Here is a 22225-nt window from a genome sequence, read left to right on the forward strand (position 1 = left end):
TTCATTTTTGATTTGATTTTGCTAAGTTTGTTTGACACTGCACCTTGCTATCCTTCTCTGTCTCTATCCGAAATACTGCCTGCCGCCGTCCCACCACACTGGCCAGACGAGCCTCAGCCAATGAGTACACTCCACCTCATTTATAGCTTGTGCACAAGTCATGCAGTCTGTGCAGCGAATAATTTGCAGAAATACAAATTTTACCCATAATATATATATATATATATATATATATATATATATATATATATATATATATATATATATATATATAATTAATCATTCTTAAGATTTTGTTGAAGCTCAAACCACATTTAGTGACCAATTTAGTCACTTGCACTTGCACTTACTTTTTCTCGCCACTGTAGCTACCACCCTTCTATAGCTTTTTGGTAGACAAAAAGTTACCCACTAGTCCAAATAGAAGTATATACGTGAAATATCAATTAAAAATATACATTTGCATTGCCCTTATTAAGGGGAGTGGGGATTTCAATTGTTGTCAATCACACGAGTTACAAAAATAACATGGAAAAAGCTCAAAGGAAATAAGTTTGCGTGGCCTAAGGCGGATTACAGAGTGGATTCATGTGCTTTCTGTTGTGACTGCATTAATGGTTGTCAGAAATGTTATACGTTACATCAATATCATAAATCAAAGCCAATGTCAGCTTAAAGGTACATTAACATTATGGACTATACTGTTGCAGCAAAACAAAACATGCTCCTAATGACACAGAAAATGCTGTTACTGCAGTGTGTAATAAAAGAATGGATTTGGATGAGAAACTAACCTGTTTAAATCTCAAATTCTACTGCCTTTTCGTCACATCTCCATGGAGACGAGCTGGAGACGTACCCACTCCCAGTAAAGTTTACAGTTATATCTTAGGAGGGGTGAGCCTCATAAATGTTTGTTTGTACATTTATGGAGGTATTTTTCAATTATGAAAATATCTGTCATAAAATAAATGATTGTATTTCAATTTTATTTGGTTTAAAAAAAAGTCACTTCCAATTACTTTTTCATTCCGAGTCGCTTTCTAGTCACTTTTTGGTCACTTCCTAGTCACTTCCTTGTCACTTCCTAGTCACTTCCTAGTCACTTCCTAGTCACTTCCTTGTCACTTCCTAGTCACTTTCTAGTCACTTTCTAGGGCTGGGAAAAACCAAAACACCAATGTAACAGGAAGGTGATCGAACAAAGCCAACATACCTCCACCTTAGCCATGTAGAGATGAAAAGACAAATGGGTGAATGAGTGAGGGCATTTCCCACAATTTAGGCCTGCAAAATTCATCGCAGTCCAACAGAAATTGTGATGTGGATAGGCAATCAGTCAAAAGATGTACATCGTTATTATCTTAAACCCGACGCACACCAGAACGAGTGCACCACGTCACAGCACTTCAGAGGCTTTTTTTCAAACCGCGCGGAGTTTAACATGCTTTCCCTGAAGCATGAGCCCTGACGATGGCTTCTTTGTCTCCGTGGCTTCTCTCGTCCCTCCCAACAAAGTTTACGGCGGTCTCCCTGTCTGTCACAGGCCAGACCCGTGTCTGTGCCTCTGCAGGAGGTTAAAAGCCTGTGTTTCCTCTGCAGTGCCGCGTCTGGATTCAGCAGATCTGAACCGTGGCACGGGGTTGAGCGTGTTGTAAGTAATAGTTAGTAAGAATATTTTTTAAGCTACGACAGTAAGTGACATAGATAGAGGTAAAGTTCCATAGCAGTTTGACTCACTCATTTCCTATTGGTCGGCACGGCAACAGTTTAAAATTGCTTGTGTAGCGTCTCCAAGCCCCATTGCCACTTGAGAGGACGACTTTGGGCTCTCGTTTATTTGCATGACGTGCTGCTTGGCTGTCGCAGAAGTACATGAGTTCAACCAAATGCGCTTTTATGGCATTTCATTTAAAGAGTGTCTTTGGTTTACATTAGTGATAGTCAGAGTTTTTTTCAGCCCGCAGGTCCCGCATTTGGAGCAGGTTCAAACTCGACCCGGCCCGCCCCGCAACGCTGTTTCTACTTTTACAACCCGCACGTTTTGACTCCATCAGTAACTCGTTGTCCTTAACCAGATCCTGAGCTATCTCTATATTTGTGTGGGAACCTGCTAGTTGTGAAAGTAAACGATCGCTGACAGGACGTCCAGCGTTTGGCTGACTGTCCAGGAAGACGTCACGTGGGGAAACTGTGCATTAGCCTAGTGACAGCCCACTACAGTTTACCTCTATCAATGTCACAAAACTATAAACATCACAAAAATTGTCAAACTAAAGAAAACTGGGCACATTTTAATCTTATTTTTAGCAAAATATTAAATATAATTCTGTTATCTATGGTTTAGCAAAAATGTTGTCTAATGTGCACTTTAAATTTAAATTTTTCTAGACATATTCTCTTACCTTGTCTTGCCTATGATGTTTAATGTGTCATAAACCGGAGCCAATAAAACTTAGAATTTTTATGATTTTGTAAGAAATTTTAAGACATGGTCACAAAGTGTGTGTGTGACCACATCATAGTCCTACCAACGAGGCACTCAAACTAAAAACAATAGTTGAAAAAGGAGACAAAATATTATTATTGTGTATTGTAAGGCCCATCCCTAGAATTGGTAGCAATGATCACCCTCTTGGGGTGATCATTATATATATATATATACATATATATTCTTTTTTTAATTTATTTTTTACTAACACCAAATGCAACAAGTAAAACACAATTAATTGAAACTGTCACTTTCATCGGGAGGAAGAACCTCAGTCTTTTGTGGGCTGTGCAGTTTGACAAAGGTGCGAGAGTGGCTCAGACGCAGCATACCCTGACCTTGTTGAAGTCCTTCTGCCGCAGGTATGTGATGGCCTTGTTGATCTCCAGGTCATTGGCCAGCTCCACATACTGAGAGTTCTTCACCATCTCCACACACCTAACAACACAGACATTTAAACTGTTAGCCTGGACAGTTAGCCACTCCTGCATCCTGTTTCGGTTCAACGGCAGGACCGTCTGGAATCAAATCTCAATTTTTGATTCCCACCCCTACTGTTTACTAGTTCTACATGTATTAGTAGTTGTTACCGCATGAGCCCACGACAAACTGCTAGTATCGTAGTTTTGTTAGCACAACGCCACAGCCCCTGTGAGTCGACAAATCGCTGCTCAGGCAGGGCATGGTTTGTTTAGTCAGGGACAGCCTGACTTTGAACATAAAGTTTGAGAATGTCTCAAAGAACTCACCAGTCAAAGCCAACAGCAAAGGAAGACTCGATGGCTGGAGCAATGAGCTTGGCTGCAGTCATGATGTACTTTTCAGCCAGAGCCTTCCTGCAGAGCAACAAGAGAGCAGCACACAATCTGCATCAAAAATTCTAAAACAACTGAATAATGAACTGCTAAATGAATCCAATAATCCATAATAGTGATAATAATAATAACCTAACTAGTTGCTGTCTTTGTGATTTACTAACAGATAAAAGTATAAGCAGTGTGTTAAAACTTTACAAGCAAATTATTAATGCTTATTAATACCTTATTCATTCTTAACGAGCACACCTTAATATAAAGCGTTACCCATGATACTTACAGACTACGTTCCATCTGGTGAAGACGGTCGTTCTTAATGGCCTCAATGACCATGTTTGAAGTGGGGTCATCCTGAAACCCAGCAGAGCACAGACACAATGTTACATGGACACTGATAAGAAGGAACAGAACCAGTCTAACCTGCCACAGTAGCTATTTACAGAGACCTCACAACCCGCCACAGCCCACATTCACCGGTACTAGTACTGGCAGCACTCCGCCATGAGAGCTGTTCATTGGTAATAGCTCTCTGGCCATGTGGAAGTGTGTACATTAGCATCAGCTTTAGTTTAACCAAGGGTTAGACCGTCTCCTTTCAACAGGCCAGACTGAGAAGGAGCCTTGAATTGGGACACAACTTTGATTTTGATAACACAGACCCCACACAAAAAGCAAAAAGCCACAAAAAGCAATGGCTTTTGCTTGTGGAGTCACTGTTACTTGCCCTATGGGACAATAATGACTCTTTAGTCACACTCAATAGTTCTCTAAATACACACACTACTTCACGACCTCAAAGACACAGATGTAGTGTATATGTGAGCATGATTAAAAACTTATTATAGTCTCCTAGGGCTCTTCAGTTACTCACGCTGTGTGGGATGTACTTGTCCTCATCATCTATGTTCAGAGGGACAGAGATGAGCTTCTGGAAAGCCGTCTTCATGCGGTCTCTGTCTCCAATGGCGAAGTAGCAGAGGATGAGGTTGTAGCCAGCCTTAATGTTGGGACACTCGCTCATGATGTGTTGGAAGGAGGTGATGGCGTCCGAGTACTGGCCCAGACGCACAAACACCACACCGATGTTCTCCATGATCTTGATGCGGACCTCTTTGTGGGCGTTGGAGATCTGATCCAGGGCCATGCGGTAGAACTTGATGGCTTTGGGGTAGTTCTTCTGCTTCACATAGATGTTTGCCATGTTGACTTTTAGTCGGCCTTTAGTAGAGACAGACACAGACCTCCCAGTCAGGTGGACCACAGAGTCAGGTGGACCACAGAGTCAGGTGGACCACAGAGTCAGGTGGACCACAGTCAGGTGGACCACAGAGTCAGGTGGACCACAGTCAGGTGGACCACAGAGTCAGGTGGACCACAGAGTCAGGTGGACCACAGTCAGGTGGACCACAGAGTCAGGTGGACCACAGAGTCAAGTTGTGCCTCACCTGCGTTGCTGAACATCTTGTTCTTGACGAGATACTGGTAGGTGTTGAGAGCCTCAGTGCACATGTCGTTGTTGGCGTACTGATTGGCCAGGTTCAGAAGCACCTGAGGACCACACTGATGAGTGGAAGTTGTTCAGACATGACTACATGAGGATGTGTGGACTTACAGAATAGGTCAGGTCCAGATTGTTGTGATCTCCAGTCCCTGACTGCTCCCTCTGTCTCACCAGTGCACGCTCCTTCCTAGTTGCTTCTTTAGCCTTCTCAAGAGCCTTGAATACATCACAGTTTAGAAATACAAGTAGGGTCGGTAACAAACTTAACCAACCATGAAAGTGGAGAATCAGTACCAGCTGTAAAGAGCCTATGCTCTGAGCCATGCAGCTCTCCTCGATCAGCTCGTTCACCCTCCTCTCCAGCAGCTTGATCTTCTCCTCAGGCCTGAGACACACAGGGAACATCAGGAGATGCAGTACGTTAGAAGACATATTGGGCAGGCCAAGCTGATTCCTGACACAGAGCCCAGCGAGCGCACTTACAGGTCTTCATTTTTGGCCTCGAGAGGAGGAGCAGGACCCCGCGACTGACCCAATGGATCAAAGCTGCTTCCTGAAACAAAGAAACCGAGAAAGAAAAACGACCTGACTTAAAGATTCATTCATTATGCAAAGAACAGACAGCACCACAGACAGCACCGCAGACAGCACCGCAGACAGCATCGCAGACAGCATCACAGACAGCACCACAGACAGCATCACAGACAGCACCACAGACAGTACCACAGACAGCACCACAGACAGTACTACAGACAGCACCACAGACAGCACCACAGACAGCACCGCAGACAGTACACCAGACAGCACCACAGACAGCACCACAGACAGCACCAGAGACAGCACCGCAGACAGTACCACAGACAGTACCACAGACAGTACTACAGACAGCACCACAGACAGTACCACAGACAGTACCACAGACAGTACTACAGACAGCACCACAGACAGCACCAGAGACAGCACCGCAGACAGTACCACAGACAGTACTACAGACAGCACCACAGACAGCACCACAGACAGTACCACAGACAGCACCACAGACAGTACTACAGACAGCACCACAGACAGTACCGCAGACAGCACCACAGACAGCACCACAGACAGTACTACAGACAGCACTGCAGACAGCACCGCAGACAGCACCGCAGACAGCACCCCAGACAGCACTACAGACAGTACCACGGACAGTACTACAGACAGTACTACAGACAGCACCGCAGACAGCACCGCAGACAGCACCCCAGACAGCACCGCAGACAGCACCGCAGACAGCACCGCAGACAGCACCAGACAGCACCACAGACAGCACCCCAGACAGCACCGCAGACAGCACCGCAGACAGCACCACAGACAGCACCCTAGACAGTACCACAGACAGTACCACAGACAGTACCACAGACAGTACCACAGACAGTACCACAGACAGCACCACAGGCAGCACTACAGACAGTACCACAGACAGTACCACAGACAGTACCACAGACAGTACCGCAGACAGCACCACATACAGCACCGCAGACAGCACTGCAGACAGTACCGCAGACAGTACCACAGACAGTACCACAGACAGTACTACAGACAGCACCACAGACAGCACCACAGACAGCACCCCAGACAGTACTACAGACAGCACCACAGACAGTACCACAGACAGCACCGCAGACAGCACCACAGACAGTACCACAGACAGCACCACAGACAGTACCACAGACAGCACCACAGACAGCACCACAGACAGTACCACAGACAGTACCGCAGACAGCACCGCAGACAGCACTACAAACAGCACCACAGACAGCACCACAGACAGCACTACAGACAGCACCGCAGACAGCACTACAGACAGTACCGCAGACAGTACCGCAGACAGCACCAGACAGCACCACAGACAGTACCACAGACAGCACCACAGACAGCACCACAGACAGTACCACAGACAGCACCACAGACAGCACCACAGACAGCACCACAGACAGCACCACAGACAGTACCACAGACAGCACCACAGACAGCACCACAGACAGCACCACAGACAGCACCGCAGACAGCACCGCCGACAGTACCACGGACAGCACCGGCTTTTTAAAAAAAATTACAAACAAATATATCAATAATGTTATGTAATACTAGTTGTCTTTCAACAACTGCTTGTGATTGCCATTTTGTGGCTGTCTATTTCCTTGGGACGCAAAAGGCACCGTTGTGGTGAAATGACCCCTAAAGTGTTTTACTTGAGCCAGTGAGGCCAGCTGAGCCGCACACTCTGCACATTCAGCCCATCAGTCTGAGAGAGCGCCCTCTACGGTCCAGTAGAGGACACTGCTCTGTTGTTAGAGTGAGGATACAGAAAGAGAGGAGGTACAGACCTCTAGTGAGGGACGAGGTGAAGCCTGCTGCCCTGATGGCTGTCATGGGTCGAGCTGCTGCCCCGTCCTGTCAAAGAATCACAGATACATCATGAACACACTCACAGAATAAATACGAGCTGAGCCAAGTGCTTAAAGGAGGCTTCACACAGACCGAATGCCGCAATACTGTGTGGGGTCAGTAACAGGACTTTTGTTTCTCTCTGTAAACACACGCATACCACCTTCTGTGCTTCTGTCTAATCTAAGGTGGGCCGAGCGGACTTTTAAACACATCAATTCACTTTGCAATAGACCAGGTATTGTTGTTCACAAAAATTAAAGAGGGAGCGCATTTCTAACATCTCAGTCTTTATTTTCAGGGTTAACAACAAATACGACTTGCTACGAGCACACATTGATAAAAAAGGCTTTCAAATCAGAAGCACAGTGGTGCACAAAGGTCCTACCTTAAATACATAAATCTGTTCTTACAATGTTCCGAGGGACAACAAAATAATGTTATTCCTATTAGAAAATAATCAGGTATAGATCCAAGACTGGGTTACATCTGCTGTACCCCAGTCTGGATTAAACAGACTGGGTTAAGGCAGATGTGTGATGAGGAAAGCAATTTACGTTTTCATCTCCACCATGTGTGAAAAGGCCTATAGCTTGTCTCACTTGACGTTTATTACGATCTCTTTTGACATTACACACATAATACATATTATTTCCAAAGAATGCTCGTGTCTGTACATAAAAATAGGACTGGTTCGAAACACAAAATGAAATGGTCTGGTCAGAGGGTCTCCTTTGGGAATAGAAACCACCTTGAACCTGACTTGATTACATTTCCAACCCACAGTAGCGCTCACTCGCCCTCTTCTAAGTAAAAATCATGATCCATAAAAGTCTTAGCAGTCACCTGCTCCAAGAGAGAAATATAGGCACTGTAGTTGCATATGGAGCTGTCCCACTAAAGCCCTCTGGGAGGCGCTATGGAACCACAGCTTAAGACTGCCCATTAACCAGGTCCTTCTGCACCCTTGACATCTGTACTGAACTTTTGGCGAATGTTAATAAACACTTGTTCTAGTGATTAAATAGAATGCAGAGATTTCTGAAGAGCAGCTTTATTTGTATCGAAAAAACCTGCTCTGGACCAGGTTTAGTTCCCAGTTCTTTGACCAATCAGAGGACAGAATCCTCTGCAGTTTGCGGAGGGAGTGAGGAGTGGAGAGGGAAAAGGAGGAAGCACCGAGCAGCAGCAAAAGAACTCATTTAGATCAAAATGCACATGGCTCTTAAAAAGTAGTGGCATCGATTGTGTTGGAACTTTCTTACACATGTGGCTGATGCAGATTTTAGCTGGCTTATTTCTCGTTCACATAATAGTCAGTGTTTGTGTTAAAGTTGTAGGCTAATAAAGATTGTTAGCAAATGAGAACGCACTCCGTTCTCATCTCATCTTTGGGTCAGTCAGACTCATGCTGTTCATAGCACTGTATCGGCTAATGTATATTGGTCATGAGTTTAGTGAAGGATTTTAATATTTAGATTGGCCTCTTGTTCCACATGAAGGTGCACACAAATCCTCAGTTTGTAGTAGCACTGATCCAGAGGCTTCATGTCTGGGTTTGTTTTTTTGTAGTATAGCCCTCTGGTATCATCTCCACAAGTTTTGAAGTGGCTTTATTGACAGGGGGGTTAACAAATCAGAGACGCGCATGGACTGTCCAACGGGGCGGGTCATCGGAGTGCAAAAACATTAAAGTGATAGTCTGTAAGATTGCACAATGAGGAGACAGAGGAATTGCAAAAGCAAGGATCATCTCCCTCCGCTCCCTCTCCTCCAGATTGAACCTAAAAAAGACGCTTCTAATTTGCTAAATGAAAAGAGCTCTGTATGGATTGTGTTTCTCAGGACGACTACCAAAGCGCTCACCTGCACTGCTCCGGTCAGCACCCTGCCCAGGGATGAAGCCATCGGCACCCGAGTCTGCAAATAAACACCACAATTAGGCCAGTTATTATTATTTAATTCATTTACATACTGAATGGAGAGAGGTAAGATCCGTAAGTAAAAGTACTTGTGTGAAGTTAGCCCCGCCATAGTATCCGATTTGTTTCAAAATGGTGTCATTCGTTTGTGCTTCGTTTGTAAAAATAGCGTTTGTGCACACTTCGTTTTTGAGATATTGATTGACTGTGGAATCCTTCCGCAGTCAATGATTGGCTTTCATGTTCTTTATCTTTTATTAAACTTCTGACCCAGACCAAGATCCGAACCACGACCCAGACTAAAACTAAGCAAAGACCAAGACCCGAAACAAGATTGGACCAAGACCCATACCAAGACTGGACCAAGACCACAACTAAGAACCAGACCAAGACCCAAACCAAGACCAGACCAAGACCCGAACTAAGACCAGACCAAAACCTGAACCAAGACCAGATCAAGACGAAGAACCAAGACCCGAACAAAGATCAAGACTAAGAACCAAACCAAGACCAGACGGCGCACCAGTGCACTTCGTTTTTGAGATATTGATCATTGATTGGTAATTGATCAGCCCCCCCATAGTGTCCAATTCACTCCAAACTAGTGTCATTTTTCAGCTCTTCGTTTGTGCAATTAAAAATGCACATAAAACGATAATTTTATGTGCACAAACGGAGCACAAACGAAGCACAAACGAATGACACCATTTTGAAACAAATCGGACACTATGGGGGGGCTAACTTCACACAAGTAGTAAAAGTAGCGCAAAAGCGAGACAATGAATTGGTTTATCTCACTGAAACAAAGGAGAAATCCTGAAGTTCTGTTTTAAGAGGTACAGTGGGAGATGTTTACATACACTTTATAAAAAGACACATACATTTTTTTTCATAAGTGTCTGACAAGAAATCAGAATTAACTTTTCCTTATTTAGGGCAATTAGAATTTTCTAAAAGAGTTAATTCCAGTTCCATGTCAGACAGTGAGAAAAAAATGCATATGTGTCTTTTTATATAGTGTATGTACACATCAGGTTCGCGCTGTATTTTTTATAATACTTTATTACATATTTGGCGACAGTTGTTGTCATCTTGTGGTTGTTGTTTTTTTTTTAGTATGAGGCCGGTATTCATCAAATAAAGACTGTAAGATTAAATACACGTGGTCCGCCTCCCAAAGCTTACATATCATTGTCCGTGTTAAGCTGAGCATTAGCAGTATCACTCACAGGTTGGTTTATGTTATGGATTTAAAGAGAATCGTTCTTACCCCGATGGAGGACACCAGCGGCCGTGAGCCCATGGCAGTACCTGGGAATTTGGCAGTCATCTGGAACACACAGGTGAATGAACAGAGGCACATCCTTTTCTATGTAACACTCTGCAGTGCGCACTCACCGGAGGTCTTCTTCCATGACTGGTCCTCACGGCCTGTTGGAAGCCCACATCGTTATCCAGCTCCTACAAAAGGTCAAGGTGATGTTAATCGTGCGGCCTTTATGGCGGAACATTCGACGCTCTGGCACGGCAGTAAACATCTGCCGTTGTCGATAGTGTTTCAGTAGCAGCTTTCAGACGAGGGCAAACGGGTGCCGGGCCGATTCAGCTCCTGCTCTGAGGATAGGCTACAGGGGCAGACTGGCCATATGTCCATTCTGGAAGAGCACAGAAGGGCCACTGGCTCGAGGGCCACCAGTCCCGCCTCAACCAAGCTTTACCCAAATCTAAAAGCTAATAAGAAAAGCACCAAAATAGCGAGAAAAAGAGGATGAAAAGTCGACAAAAGAGAGAAAAACACGGGGAAAAAAACACAACAAAAAATGATAGAAAAAATAATTTAAAAAAACAACAAAAATATGACAAAAATGTGGCGACGTGACGAAAAGTTTCCATCACTTTTGTAGGTCTTAGCTTTCAAATGAGGCGTTACATTGTTGATCTCCAGTCGTGAAGCTTTTAGATTTGGGTAAAGCCCAGTATAAAAAAACGTGAAATTAAAAGGAATTCCGTGGAGTATGGTGTGCCACAAGGTTCAATTTAGGGACCTTTATTATTTATATTAATGATTTTGCTTCTGTTTCTACGACCACCTTTCCCGTTCTTTTTAAGAGGTTAAAATATGTATTTGTGGAAGTGTCACAATTACGCTAATTTGGGCCAGGCTGGTCAGAGTCCAGGGCTGTTTTTCAGTCCCAGTCCGCCCCTGATAGGCAACAACTTAAAGGTGCAAAAAATGCGGATGCTCCAAATATATTAGAAAAGTTAGGAGTGAGTTTGGACCACCACTAAGCTGTTTCATTCTGTGTCACATGAAGCTTTTGCTGCTTACTCACTGTGGAACGAGTAACAGCTGGCTGAGGAGCTAAAGACATTTGAGACCTATACATATCTTATTCTGAAACACCAAGATTCAGATTCAGAATATTTGCCATTTGCAGTATGAAACCACGCTGGAAAAAAGCTAAAAAATAAATTAAAAAAAGCTCAAAGTGCACTGTCTATTTTAAGGTTCAGGGGTTGGGTTAGTCAACAGTCTTAAAAACAGACAAGCCACATGGCTAAATATGCAAATGAGAGGGAAGCCTTCTATCCCTACTATTGTATTTTTATATTCACTGAGTCCTGGCTTAATAAGGGGAATTTCCGGGGAGAAGGAGGAGGGCAAAGATGAAGATGAGAAGGAGCGGAGGGAGCTGTGCAGGAGGAAGAGGAAGGAGGAGGTGGAGCTGACCAGTGCAGGACACCACGCTCTGAAACAGGGACAAGCCCAGGAGGCGCTGCACCGTTTCAGAGAAGACTTAAGGCAGTACTCAGGGTTCTCCGACCTCCAAAAACATGCTGCTCAGGTCGGCCCACAGCGGTTCAGGACTAACCCAACATGTGGACGCTATTTCAATGTACAATGACAAATAAAGCACTTACTATCATTTTTACTCAAGAATACAAATACTTAATTATAATATTACTCAAGTACCATATGTGACAACTACAAGAAGTACAATTATCTCAAGAAGTGACTCAAGTAGGCCCACATGTTATGCGAGTAAATGTACCTCGCCTCTGCGCATGTGCACATATGCAGCTCTTCTCGAAAGAGCTTCTTGCGTGCAGAACTAAAACACTGTTGTTGTGTCCTTGGGCAAGACACGTCACCCTCTTTGCCTCCAGTGTCTGCGTGCCGTACACTGGTGTATGAATGAGAGAGTGAATGGGTGACTGGTTCCTTACTGTAAAGCGCTTTGGGCCTGATAAAGGTAAAACAACTTTATAAACTTTATAAAGTAGGATTTACAGCTAAACCGGGACTAACGCGAGAGTTGATAAAGTAGGATTTACAGCTAAACCAGGACTAACGCGAGACTTTATAAAGTAGTATTTACAGCTAAACCGGGACTAACGCGAGACTTTATAAAGTAGTATTTACAGCTAAACCGGGACTAACGCGAGACTTTATAAAGTAGTATTTACAGCTAAACCGGGACTAACGCGAGACTTTATAAAGTAGTATTTACAGCTAAACCGGGACTAACGCGAGACTTTATAAAGTAGTATTTACAGCTAAACCGGGACCAACACGAGACTTTATAAAGTAGTATTTACAGCTAAACCGGGACTAATGCGAGACTTTATAAAGTAGTATTTAAAGGCTAAACCGGGACTAACGCGAGACTTTATAAAGTAGTATTTACAGCTAAACCGGGACTAACGCGCGCGACTTTATAAAGTAGTATTTACAGCTAAACCGGGACTAACGCGAGACTTTATAAAGTAGTATTTACAGCTAAACCGGGACTAACGCGAGACTTTATAAAGTAGGATTTACAGCTAAACCGGGACTAACGCGTGCGACTTTATAAAGTAGTATTTACAGCTAAACCGGGACTAACGCGGGACTTTATAAAGTAGTATTTACAGCTAAACCGGGACTAACGCGCGACTTTATAAAGTAGGATTTACAGCTAAACCGGGACTAACGCGGGACTTTATAAAGTAGGATTTACAGCTAAACCGGGACTAACGCAAGACTTTATAAAGTAGGATTTACAGCTAAACCGGGACTAACGCGGGACTTTATAAAGTAGTATTTACAGCTAAACCGGGACTAACGCGAGACTTTATAAAGTAGTATTTACAGCTAAACCGGGACTAACGCGGGACTTTATAAAGTAGTATTTACAGCTAAACCGGGACTAACGCGGGACTTTATAAAGTAGGATTTACAGCTAAACCGGGACTAACGCGCGACTTTATGAAGTAGTATTTACAGCTAAACCGGGACTAACGCGAGACTTGATAAAGTAGTATTTACAGCTAAACCGGGACTAACGCGGGACTTTATAAAGTAGTATTTACAGCTAAACCGGGACTAACGCGGGACTTTATAAAGTAGTATTTACAGCTAAACCGGGACTAACGCGAGACTTTATGAAGTAGTATTTACAGCTAAACCGGGACTAACGCGAGATTTTATAAAGTAGTATTTACAGCTAAACCGGGACTAACGCGCGCGACTTTATAAAGTAGTATTTACAGCTAAACCGGGACTAACGCGAGACTTTATAAAGTAGGATTTACAGCTAAACCGGGACTAACGCGTGCGACTTTATAAAGTAGTATTTACAGCTAAACCGGGACTAACGCGGGACTTTATAAAGTAGTATTTACAGCTAAACCGGGACTAACGCACGACTTTATAAAGTAGTATTTACAGCTAAACCGGGACTAACGCGGGACTTTATAAAGTAGTATTTACAGCTAAACCGGGACTAACGCGAGACTTTATGAAGTAGTATTTACAGCTAAACCGGGACTAACGCGAGATTTTATAAAGTAGTATTTACAGCTAAACCGGGACTAACGCGAGACTTTATGAAGTAGTATTTACAGCTAAACCGGGACTAACGCGAGACTTTAAAAAGTAGTATTTACAGCTAAACCGGGACTAACGCGAGACTTTATAAAGTAGGATTTACAGCTAAACCGGGACTAACGCGCGCGACTTTATAAAGTAGTATTTACAGCTAAACCGGGACTAACGCGAGACTTTATAAAGTAGTATTTACAGCTAAACCGGGACTAACGCGAGACTTTATAAAGTAGGATTTACAGCTAAACCGGGACTAACGCGTGCGACTTTATAAAGTAGTATTTACAGCTAAACCGGGACTAACGCGGGACTTTATAAAGTAGTATTTACAGCTAAACCGGGACTAACGCGCGACTTTATAAAGTAGGATTTACAGCTAAACCGGGACTAACGCGGGACTTTATAAAGTAGGATTTACAGCTAAACCGGGACTAACGCGAGACTTTATAAAGTAGGATTTACAGCTAAACCGGGACTAACGCGGGACTTTATAAAGTAGTATTTACAGCTAAACCGGGACTAACGCGAGACTTGATAAAGTAGTATTTACAGCTAAACCGGGACTAACGCGGGACTTTATAAAGTAGTATTTACAGCTAAACCGGGACTAACGCGGGACTTTATAAAGTAGTATTTACAGCTAAACCGGGACTAACGCGAGACTTTATGAAGTAGTATTTACAGCTAAACCGGGACTAACGCGAGATTTTATAAAGTAGTATTTACAGCTAAACCGGGACTAACGCGCGCGACTTTATAAAGTAGTATTTACAGCTAAACCGGGACTAACGCGGGACTTTATAAAGTAGTATTTACAGCTAAACCGGGACTAACGCGCGACTTTATAAAGTAGGATTTACAGCTAAACCGGGACTAACGCGGGACTTTATAAAGTAGGATTTACAGCTAAACCGGGACTAACGTGAGACTTTATAAAGTAGGATTTACAGCTAAACCGGGACTAACGCGGGACTTTATAAAGTAGGATTTACAGCTAAACCGGGACTAACGCGGGACTTTATAAAGTAGTATTTACAGCTAAACCGGGACTAACGCGAGACTTTATAAAGTAGTATTTACAGCTAAACCGGGACTAACGCGGGACTTTATAAAGTAGTATTTACAGCTAAACCGGGACTAACGCGCGACTTTATAAAGTAGTATTTACAGCTAAACCGGGACTAACGCGCGACTTTATAAAGTAGTATTTACAGCTAAACCGGGACTAACGCGAGACTTGATAAAGTAGTATTTACAGCTAAACCGGGACTAACGCGGGACTTTATAAAGTAGTATTTACAGCTAAACCGGGACTAACGCGGGACTTTATAAAGTAGTATTTACAGCTAAACCGGGACTAACGCGAGACTTTATGAAGTAGTATTTACAGCTAAACCGGGACTAACGCGAGATTTTATGAGGTAGGATTTACAGCTTTCCGTCACCGTCTTTCTATTGATTACATTCATCAATAAACGAAGTGCATGAAAGTTTTTATTGACAGAATCCAGCTCGTGGCTAATCCCGATGCTAGCTGTAGCAGCGAGTATGTGGTTAATATCATCATATATGAGCCCACCTCGGCGTCAAACGTGTGGTTATAGTCATTAAAGCCGGAGTAAAGGTCGTCATCTTCCACGGCCAGGTGCACGTTCTCCATCTGTCCCCGAGCCTTGTCTTGCACAAGGGTCTGTGGTCAGATCATGGGTCAGGTAGGACTCTTTTCTGTTTACGTCTGTTTCCGTCCCACAATTCAGCGCGAGCTAGGCGGGACTTAGCACATGTCTGTCATTTCTGATTGGCTATCGAAAAGTCAGTCATGGTGTTTCTTTACAGGGATTGGTCAAAGCGTTGTCGCTGCGGTTGCTAGGAGACCAAGGGACGCGTTCACGTTCTAGGATGTGAAGATGAGGTAAGGTCAGGTGGAAAAGGAACCAGAAAGATCTCCGAACAAAATACAAATTCAATTCAATTCATTTTATTTTATTTGTCAATTCATTTCACAATTAATCGAAATGGTTCACTGTCTTGTCCTTGTTGTGGAGCGGAGGGTGGGGGGTGGGGGGGTGGGGGTCATCTATGCTTGCAAAGTTCTTGAAATGGCTAAACTGAGGGCTTTTGGCTGATTGTTGTACAGTTTTGCGAGTAAGTGCCTTCAAGCCGCAATCCATCTTCCTTACACCTTCCTTGTACTGAGCAGAAAGGACTTTAAAGACCTTCCTCGCTTTTCGCTACATTCCATATGTCTGGGAACCAACTTCTTAAGACGCCTTCATAACGACTTAGAAACATGGTACAAATCAACAAATATTAACAACAGAAAAGTCTGATATGTCAATGTTTTGTCTTTGTCTGGACTGAGGACCAGTGGTCTCCTCTGAGCGATGCCCAAGAGTGGACACAATATTCAACACATGAGCGTCTGTTCTTCATCAGATCACAATATGAGATCAATGTAATAATATCATTAAGTAGGACAGATAAAAGCTCCAGGATCAGACGCCTGGAGAGTCTGTGACCCGTGCCACGTAAAGGACTTCACTTTCTCCTCATGTCCTCGTCCTTCTTTCTTTGGAGGTGACTTTTTGTCTCCAGGTTCTTGATGGAGCTCAGACCTGTTCCACTGAGCGGTGATGCTGGATCCTTCTGCTTATTCTCCTGGGCTCAGTCTGAGGCGTCAGCTCTGGAGCTGCTGCACATCATTAATAAGATATCCAGCTGTTGAGAAGCAGAGATCAGAAATCATTCATCACAACTGGTCACATTATTCACAAGAATTCATATGGAAAGACAATGAAATATATGAAAAATAATCAGGTCTTTTAAACTGTGAAAGGTCCCGTGTATCGGAGTGCGGGCTGGTGTTGTGACTGAGGAAGAGGGAGATAAACTGAATATGATGATTATTGAATGTTTGTGATGAGGATGTAACACAATCACATGGTTAACACTTCATCTGCATATTAACCTTTAATGGTAGAATGGATTTAAAATTAAAAAACACTTTAAAACAAACTCCAACAGCCTTAGTGTTTTTATTCAGACAAAGGTTCAGAACAGTCGCATAAAGTCAGGACTCACTTCAGTTTCTCCAGTCGACAGTGACGGCTCTGTTCAAGGACGAGGAGCTCCTTCACGTCTGACTCACTTAGAGCATTAAGACCCAGGTACAGCTCAGTGAGATGTGAGGGGTTGGACTTCAGAGCCGAGGCCAGAGAGGAACAGCTGATCTCTGACAAACCACAGCCCCTCAACCTGAATAAAGAATAAATGAAGTGATTAAAGTCCAGAGATAAAACAGATAATAAAAGTCATGAGAAGAATCCAAACTGAAGAGTTAATAAAAAAAAATATATTATTTCTTGTGTAAAACCTTCTAAAATATAGTTTGAACAATAAACAAATCTTAATGTATAAAAAGCATTAATAAATAAATACATTTCATTTAGTTACGTCTCTTTTTTAAAACAATTACATGTTGTAAAAGTCTGTAGGATAAACTTGTAGGTTTTCATTCTTCTGGAAATGTATTTTTGTCATAAACAAAACAAAACAAATCACTAATATTGTTTTGTTCATAGTTTGTGTGAGACCTGAGACAGTGAACTGACCTGAGAGTCTGCAGGCGACAGTCTGACCTCTGCAGGAAATCACACAGATGAGACACCCCTGAGTCAGACAGACTGTTATTATCCAGGTCCAGGTCAGTGAGATGTGAGGGGTTGGACTTCAGAGCTGAGGCCAGAGAGGAACAGCTGATCTCTGACAAACCACAGAGCCACAATCTGAATAAAGAATAAATCAAGTGATTAAAGTCCAGAGATAAAACACATAATAAAAGTCATGAGAATAATCCAAACTGAAGAGTTAATAAGAAAACGACTATATTATTTCTTGTCTAAATGTAATGTATAAAAAGCATAAATAAATAAATACATTTAATTTTGTTACGTCTCTATTTACAACATTTACAGTGAGAACCAGATGTTTACGTACACTTTATAAAAAGACACATTTGCATTTTTTCCTCACTGTCTGACATGAAGCCACTATTAACTTTTATATTTTTTAGGTCAATTAGAATTTTAGGAATTATTTCTATTTGTCAAATTCCAGAAGAATGAGAGACAGAGTTTTCTACACATTTTTTGTAACTTTTTACAAAACCAAAAGTTTCTACATGTCATTAATATTTGTAGCATTGCCTTTAAACTGTAGAACTCGGGTCAAACGTTTTGGATGTCCTTCCATAAGCTTCTCACAATAGTTGGATGAGTTTTGGGCCATTCCTCCAAAAAGGCTTTTCCTCCAAAAGTGACCATGATCATTATGGACAAACAGACACAGGATTTGTCTCCAAAATCTTTATCCTTTTGTTTCTTTTTGAGTCAGAGCTTCTTCCTGCAGAGTTCCCTCTCAGCCCATGTCAGTACAGGACTTGTTTCACTCTGGATAATGACAAACTCTGACCAGGTTCAGCATCTTCACCAGGTCTTTTGTTCTTGGGTTGATCTTCACATTTCAGACACAGCACGTTCATCTCTGGGACACAGAACCCGCCTTCTTTCTGATCTGTATGATGACTGGTCATTTCCATCATTGTTTTAACCAATGAACCTGAACCTTCAAGTGTCTGTAAATTACACCCAAGGATGAACCAGACTTCCAAGGTCATGACATCATCATCTGCCCCCAGTCAGCTCTGTATATACCACACGAATGAAGAGGAGGCAACAAACATGTATAAGGACAGAACACATCCTGGACACTCACTGTTTGAGCCCCTGCCCTCAGGCAAGTGTTTTAGAGAGTTAAAGACTCACAGCAGCAGATTGAACAACAGTTTTTCAAATCAAATCAAATCAAACTCACTTTATTTATCCGTTAGGAACTTCATTTGCAGGAGAAGTGCCAGTACGGGCCTGATAAAAACAGTACATCCACAGACATTCAACAACATACAGCAATAATAAATACATTAAAAAACAATATAATGGGCCTTTGACAGACCAAGGTCCACACAGTCATTTCTTCAGCAGGCGGATGGAGGTCGGGAGGAAAGTGGAGGTCGCCCTCTTTGTCCCCAGAGGGAGGGACCTGAACCTGCGCCCTGACGGCAACAGGGCGTAGTGAGAGTGCAGAGTGTGGGAGGAGTCTGTGGAGATCTGGGTTCCTTTCCTCAGAACTCTGTAGTCATAGATGCTGCTGAGTGAGTCCTGCTCCTGACCCATGAATTCATTGCTGATTTTGATTATTTTATTGAGCATGTTGCGGTGGGTGAGAGTGAGTGAACCAAACCAGACAGTGATGTTGAATGTAAGGATGGATTCAATGAAACATTTATAAAAAGAGGCGAGAATGGACGGGTGGACTTGGAGTTTGCGGAGTTTACGGAGAAAAAAGAGGCGTTGTTGACATTTTGAAAATATGTGTTCAGCATTGAGTTTGAATGTGAGTTTATGGTCGATTATGGAACCCAGGTATTTGTATGAATGAACCTTTTCTATTATTTCGTTGTTGACAGTGAGGGAGGGAGAGCTGGAGTGGCCATGTTGGAAGTTGATGGTCATCTCTTTGGTCTTGGATACATTCAAATCCAGACAGTTCTCACTACACCACCGTGAGAATGAGTCCAGTTCAATTTGCAATAATCCGTGTGTGTTTGTAGTGTCCATGATAACTGTGTCGTCTGAGTACTTGATGTAGGTTATACCTGGGGTGGTGCTCTTGCAGTCGCTTGTGTACAGAGTGAAGAGAAGTGGAGAGATGACTGAACCTTGAGGAGAACCAGTGGATATTGTCCTGACAGCACTGAGGTGGCCGTTCACTCGGACCCTCTGATCCCTCCCTGTGAGGAAGGAAAGGACCCAGAGGATGAGGTGAGGGTTGGCGCTCATCTGGAGCAGCTTATGTCCCATGAGATGTGGCTGCACGGTGTTAAATGCACTTGAGAAATCCACGAAAACCAGGTTGACATGGGACTTGGGCTTTTCTAGGTGGGTGATGACACTATGTAACAGCATCATCCACCCCTCTCCGTGGCTGGTAGGCGAATTGCAGTGGGTCAGAGTGCATACCCACATCAGCCTGCAGCTGGGCCATGACGAGCCTTTCGAAGCTCTTCATGACCAGTGATGTCAGAGCCACAGGCCGATAGTCGTTGTTGGTGCTGGGGTTACTCTTCTTCGCCACTGGGCAGATGATAGAGGACTTCCAGATGGAGGGGATGGAGTGTTCTGCCAGGGAACGGTTGAACAGGGAGCAGAGGACACCAGCCAGCTGACTGCAACAGCCCTTCAGCAGGCGCCCACAGATCTGATCCGGTCCGGGAGCCTTGTTGGGTTTAACCTGCCTCAGTGCGCGCTCCACATCCACAGGCAGCAGCTGCAGGTCCTCAGTCGACTGGGACATAGAGACAAGCTCTGCAGAGAGCCTCTCCCTCTCCTTGGCGTAATCACACTGATCATGCCTGCAATAAAAGATGTTAAGATCCTCTGCCATGTGGACACACACCTCAGCAGAAAGCCCAGATGAGGTGGATTTGGAGGGGAGCCCGGTCAGGGTTTTAACGCCCTGCCAGGCCTCCCTGGCCTTTCCATTGTTAAAAAGTCTCTCCACCCTGTCTTTATAAGCTCTCTTGGCAGTTTTAATTTCTTTGTTCAGTCTGTTTTGAATGAATTTACCTTCTAGCTTGTTTCCTGAATTAAATGCTATTTACCGCCAAGCTGTGAGCTCCATCACGCCTTAATAGCACTTTAGCACCACATTGGAGCTGCTGCTGTTTTTATTATTATTGAGACTTTGAGAGACAAACCAGTTTCATTATGCTTGTGTGTACTGACAAATAAAGCATTTTATTCTATTCTATAACTGGGCTTACTCAAACTGTTTAGTACAAGGTCAAATACACACAATATATAAACTTGTTTTCCACAGAAAAAGTTGCCAAATGCACCTTTAATAAAAACACAGATGAGTCATTGAAGCATTTTTTCTTTCCACAGCTGTGAGATAATCTGGAATTTAAAAAATAAAAAGCTTTATTATTTATGTGTAGTGTGTTGGGCAAATACTCAGGAGGCAACAGTGTTTTATATAACAACTTTATGTACACCAACAAAAACATTCTCCAACAGTTCTGCATAGAGAACGCTCAGGCCGTCCATCCTTCACTTGGTTTGGTTATTGCCGTACCGTTTACAAAGCATCTTACCCTGGGACCGCATCAACATATCTGGGACTCCCTTTGGCAACTGGTGTCCCACACGACATACAAACTACTTAATCAACTTGTACGCTACGTCCTGGCATTATAAAAGCGTCTTTTCAAGAATCCATATTTACATCAGTAGAGTCTTATTTGGTTGAGATGAACGTGGCTGTGCATCAGAGGGAAGGACAGGCACAGTTTAGTGGTGCGTCCATTCAGAAGATCAAGGCACTGGGGGAGCACTGGCCAATACTGACCAACACAGGCTAAAAACTCAGTAGGTTCTCAGTCATCCTGGAATTATCCATCCTATTAGACATTTTACATATTGTTGATCGAGTTGAGGACGTTTCACTTTGATCATCAGAAGCTTCTTCTCGCTTTGGTAGTCTGTGTGTTTGGCCAGAACAAGGACTATTCAAATGAGAGAAAGTGGCCCCTCCTCTCGGGAGAGGCCAGTGACCTCCAGGTTGTGTGTTTTACCAGTCTTAGAGCGAGAAGCTTCTGAAGATAAATGCTACAAATCATCCTCAACCTCAACCCAGTCGACCAGATATCAAATCTCTACTCTGCTGAAACTGCTATTTGTAGTTTCAGGCGACATCATTGAGGGCAGCTCACTAGAAGAACTGTGCCATCGCACAGGGGACACTGCAGACAAAACCTCAGATCCAGTTTGCTCTCAACACCTGCAAAGTCAAATGTTTCACTGTGGCACTTTCTTTTCCCAGAAGGATTTGTTAAATATATAATCACTCCCCTAATATCTCTATTTATCGTTATGTTATTGTACTTCCAAAGAAAACTATCAATTGGTTTCAATACACACAGGATAGCAGCAAATGCCCAGACTCTGAGTGAAAGTATAAAGAAGAATGGCGGTAGGCAGGGCTATGTAGCCTGGCTGCCTATTCCTTCTTTCGGTTGAAAAAGCGGTAGAGTCTGGTGCCCTGCTCACTGCCAATCCTAGAACTACTGCGCTCTTTATCGAT

General features: G+C 43.4%; 1 protein-coding gene and 1 long non-coding RNA gene across 4 annotated transcripts in view; both read right to left on the bottom strand.

The window, feature by feature from the left end:
• The window catches only part of ift88 (intraflagellar transport 88 homolog), a 169245-nt gene that overhangs the window by 20416 nt on the left and 126604 nt on the right, over positions 1–22225 (bottom strand). For 2 of the 3 annotated variants that reach the window (XM_079562884.1, XM_079562883.1), the window contains exons 1-13: positions 15603–15761; positions 10555–10617; positions 10427–10486; positions 9101–9154; positions 7174–7240; positions 5291–5360; positions 5102–5192; positions 4919–5023; positions 4752–4854; positions 4178–4524; positions 3587–3657; positions 3241–3327; positions 2830–2929 (exon numbers count right to left, since the gene is read on the bottom strand). In XM_079562884.1, coding sequence (XP_079419010.1) covers positions 2830–2929; positions 3241–3327; positions 3587–3657; positions 4178–4524; positions 4752–4854; positions 4919–5023; positions 5102–5192; positions 5291–5360; positions 7174–7240; positions 9101–9154; positions 10427–10486; positions 10555–10617; positions 15603–15683 — 1299 coding nt within the window. In that variant the 5' untranslated portion in view covers positions 15684–15761. Of the gene's footprint in view, positions 1–2829; positions 2930–3240; positions 3328–3586; positions 3658–4177; positions 4525–4751; positions 4855–4918; positions 5024–5101; positions 5193–5290; positions 5361–7173; positions 7241–9100; positions 9155–10426; positions 10487–10554; positions 10618–15602; positions 15762–22225 lie in introns of those variants that run through there. The other variant, XM_079562885.1, reaches the window with a different exon arrangement.
• On the bottom strand, positions 16504–17806 carry LOC306967951. Its single transcript, XR_013793225.1, has 3 exons — positions 17635–17806; positions 17105–17278; positions 16504–16741 (listed from the first exon to the last, which is right to left on the bottom strand). It is a non-coding gene; the product is annotated as an uncharacterized lncRNA (long non-coding RNA).

The sequence above is a fragment of the Gobius niger genome (assembly GCF_951799975.1).
Source record: "Gobius niger genome assembly, chromosome: 9".
In the NCBI taxonomy this organism is placed as follows: domain Eukaryota; kingdom Metazoa; phylum Chordata; class Actinopteri; order Gobiiformes; family Gobiidae; genus Gobius; species Gobius niger.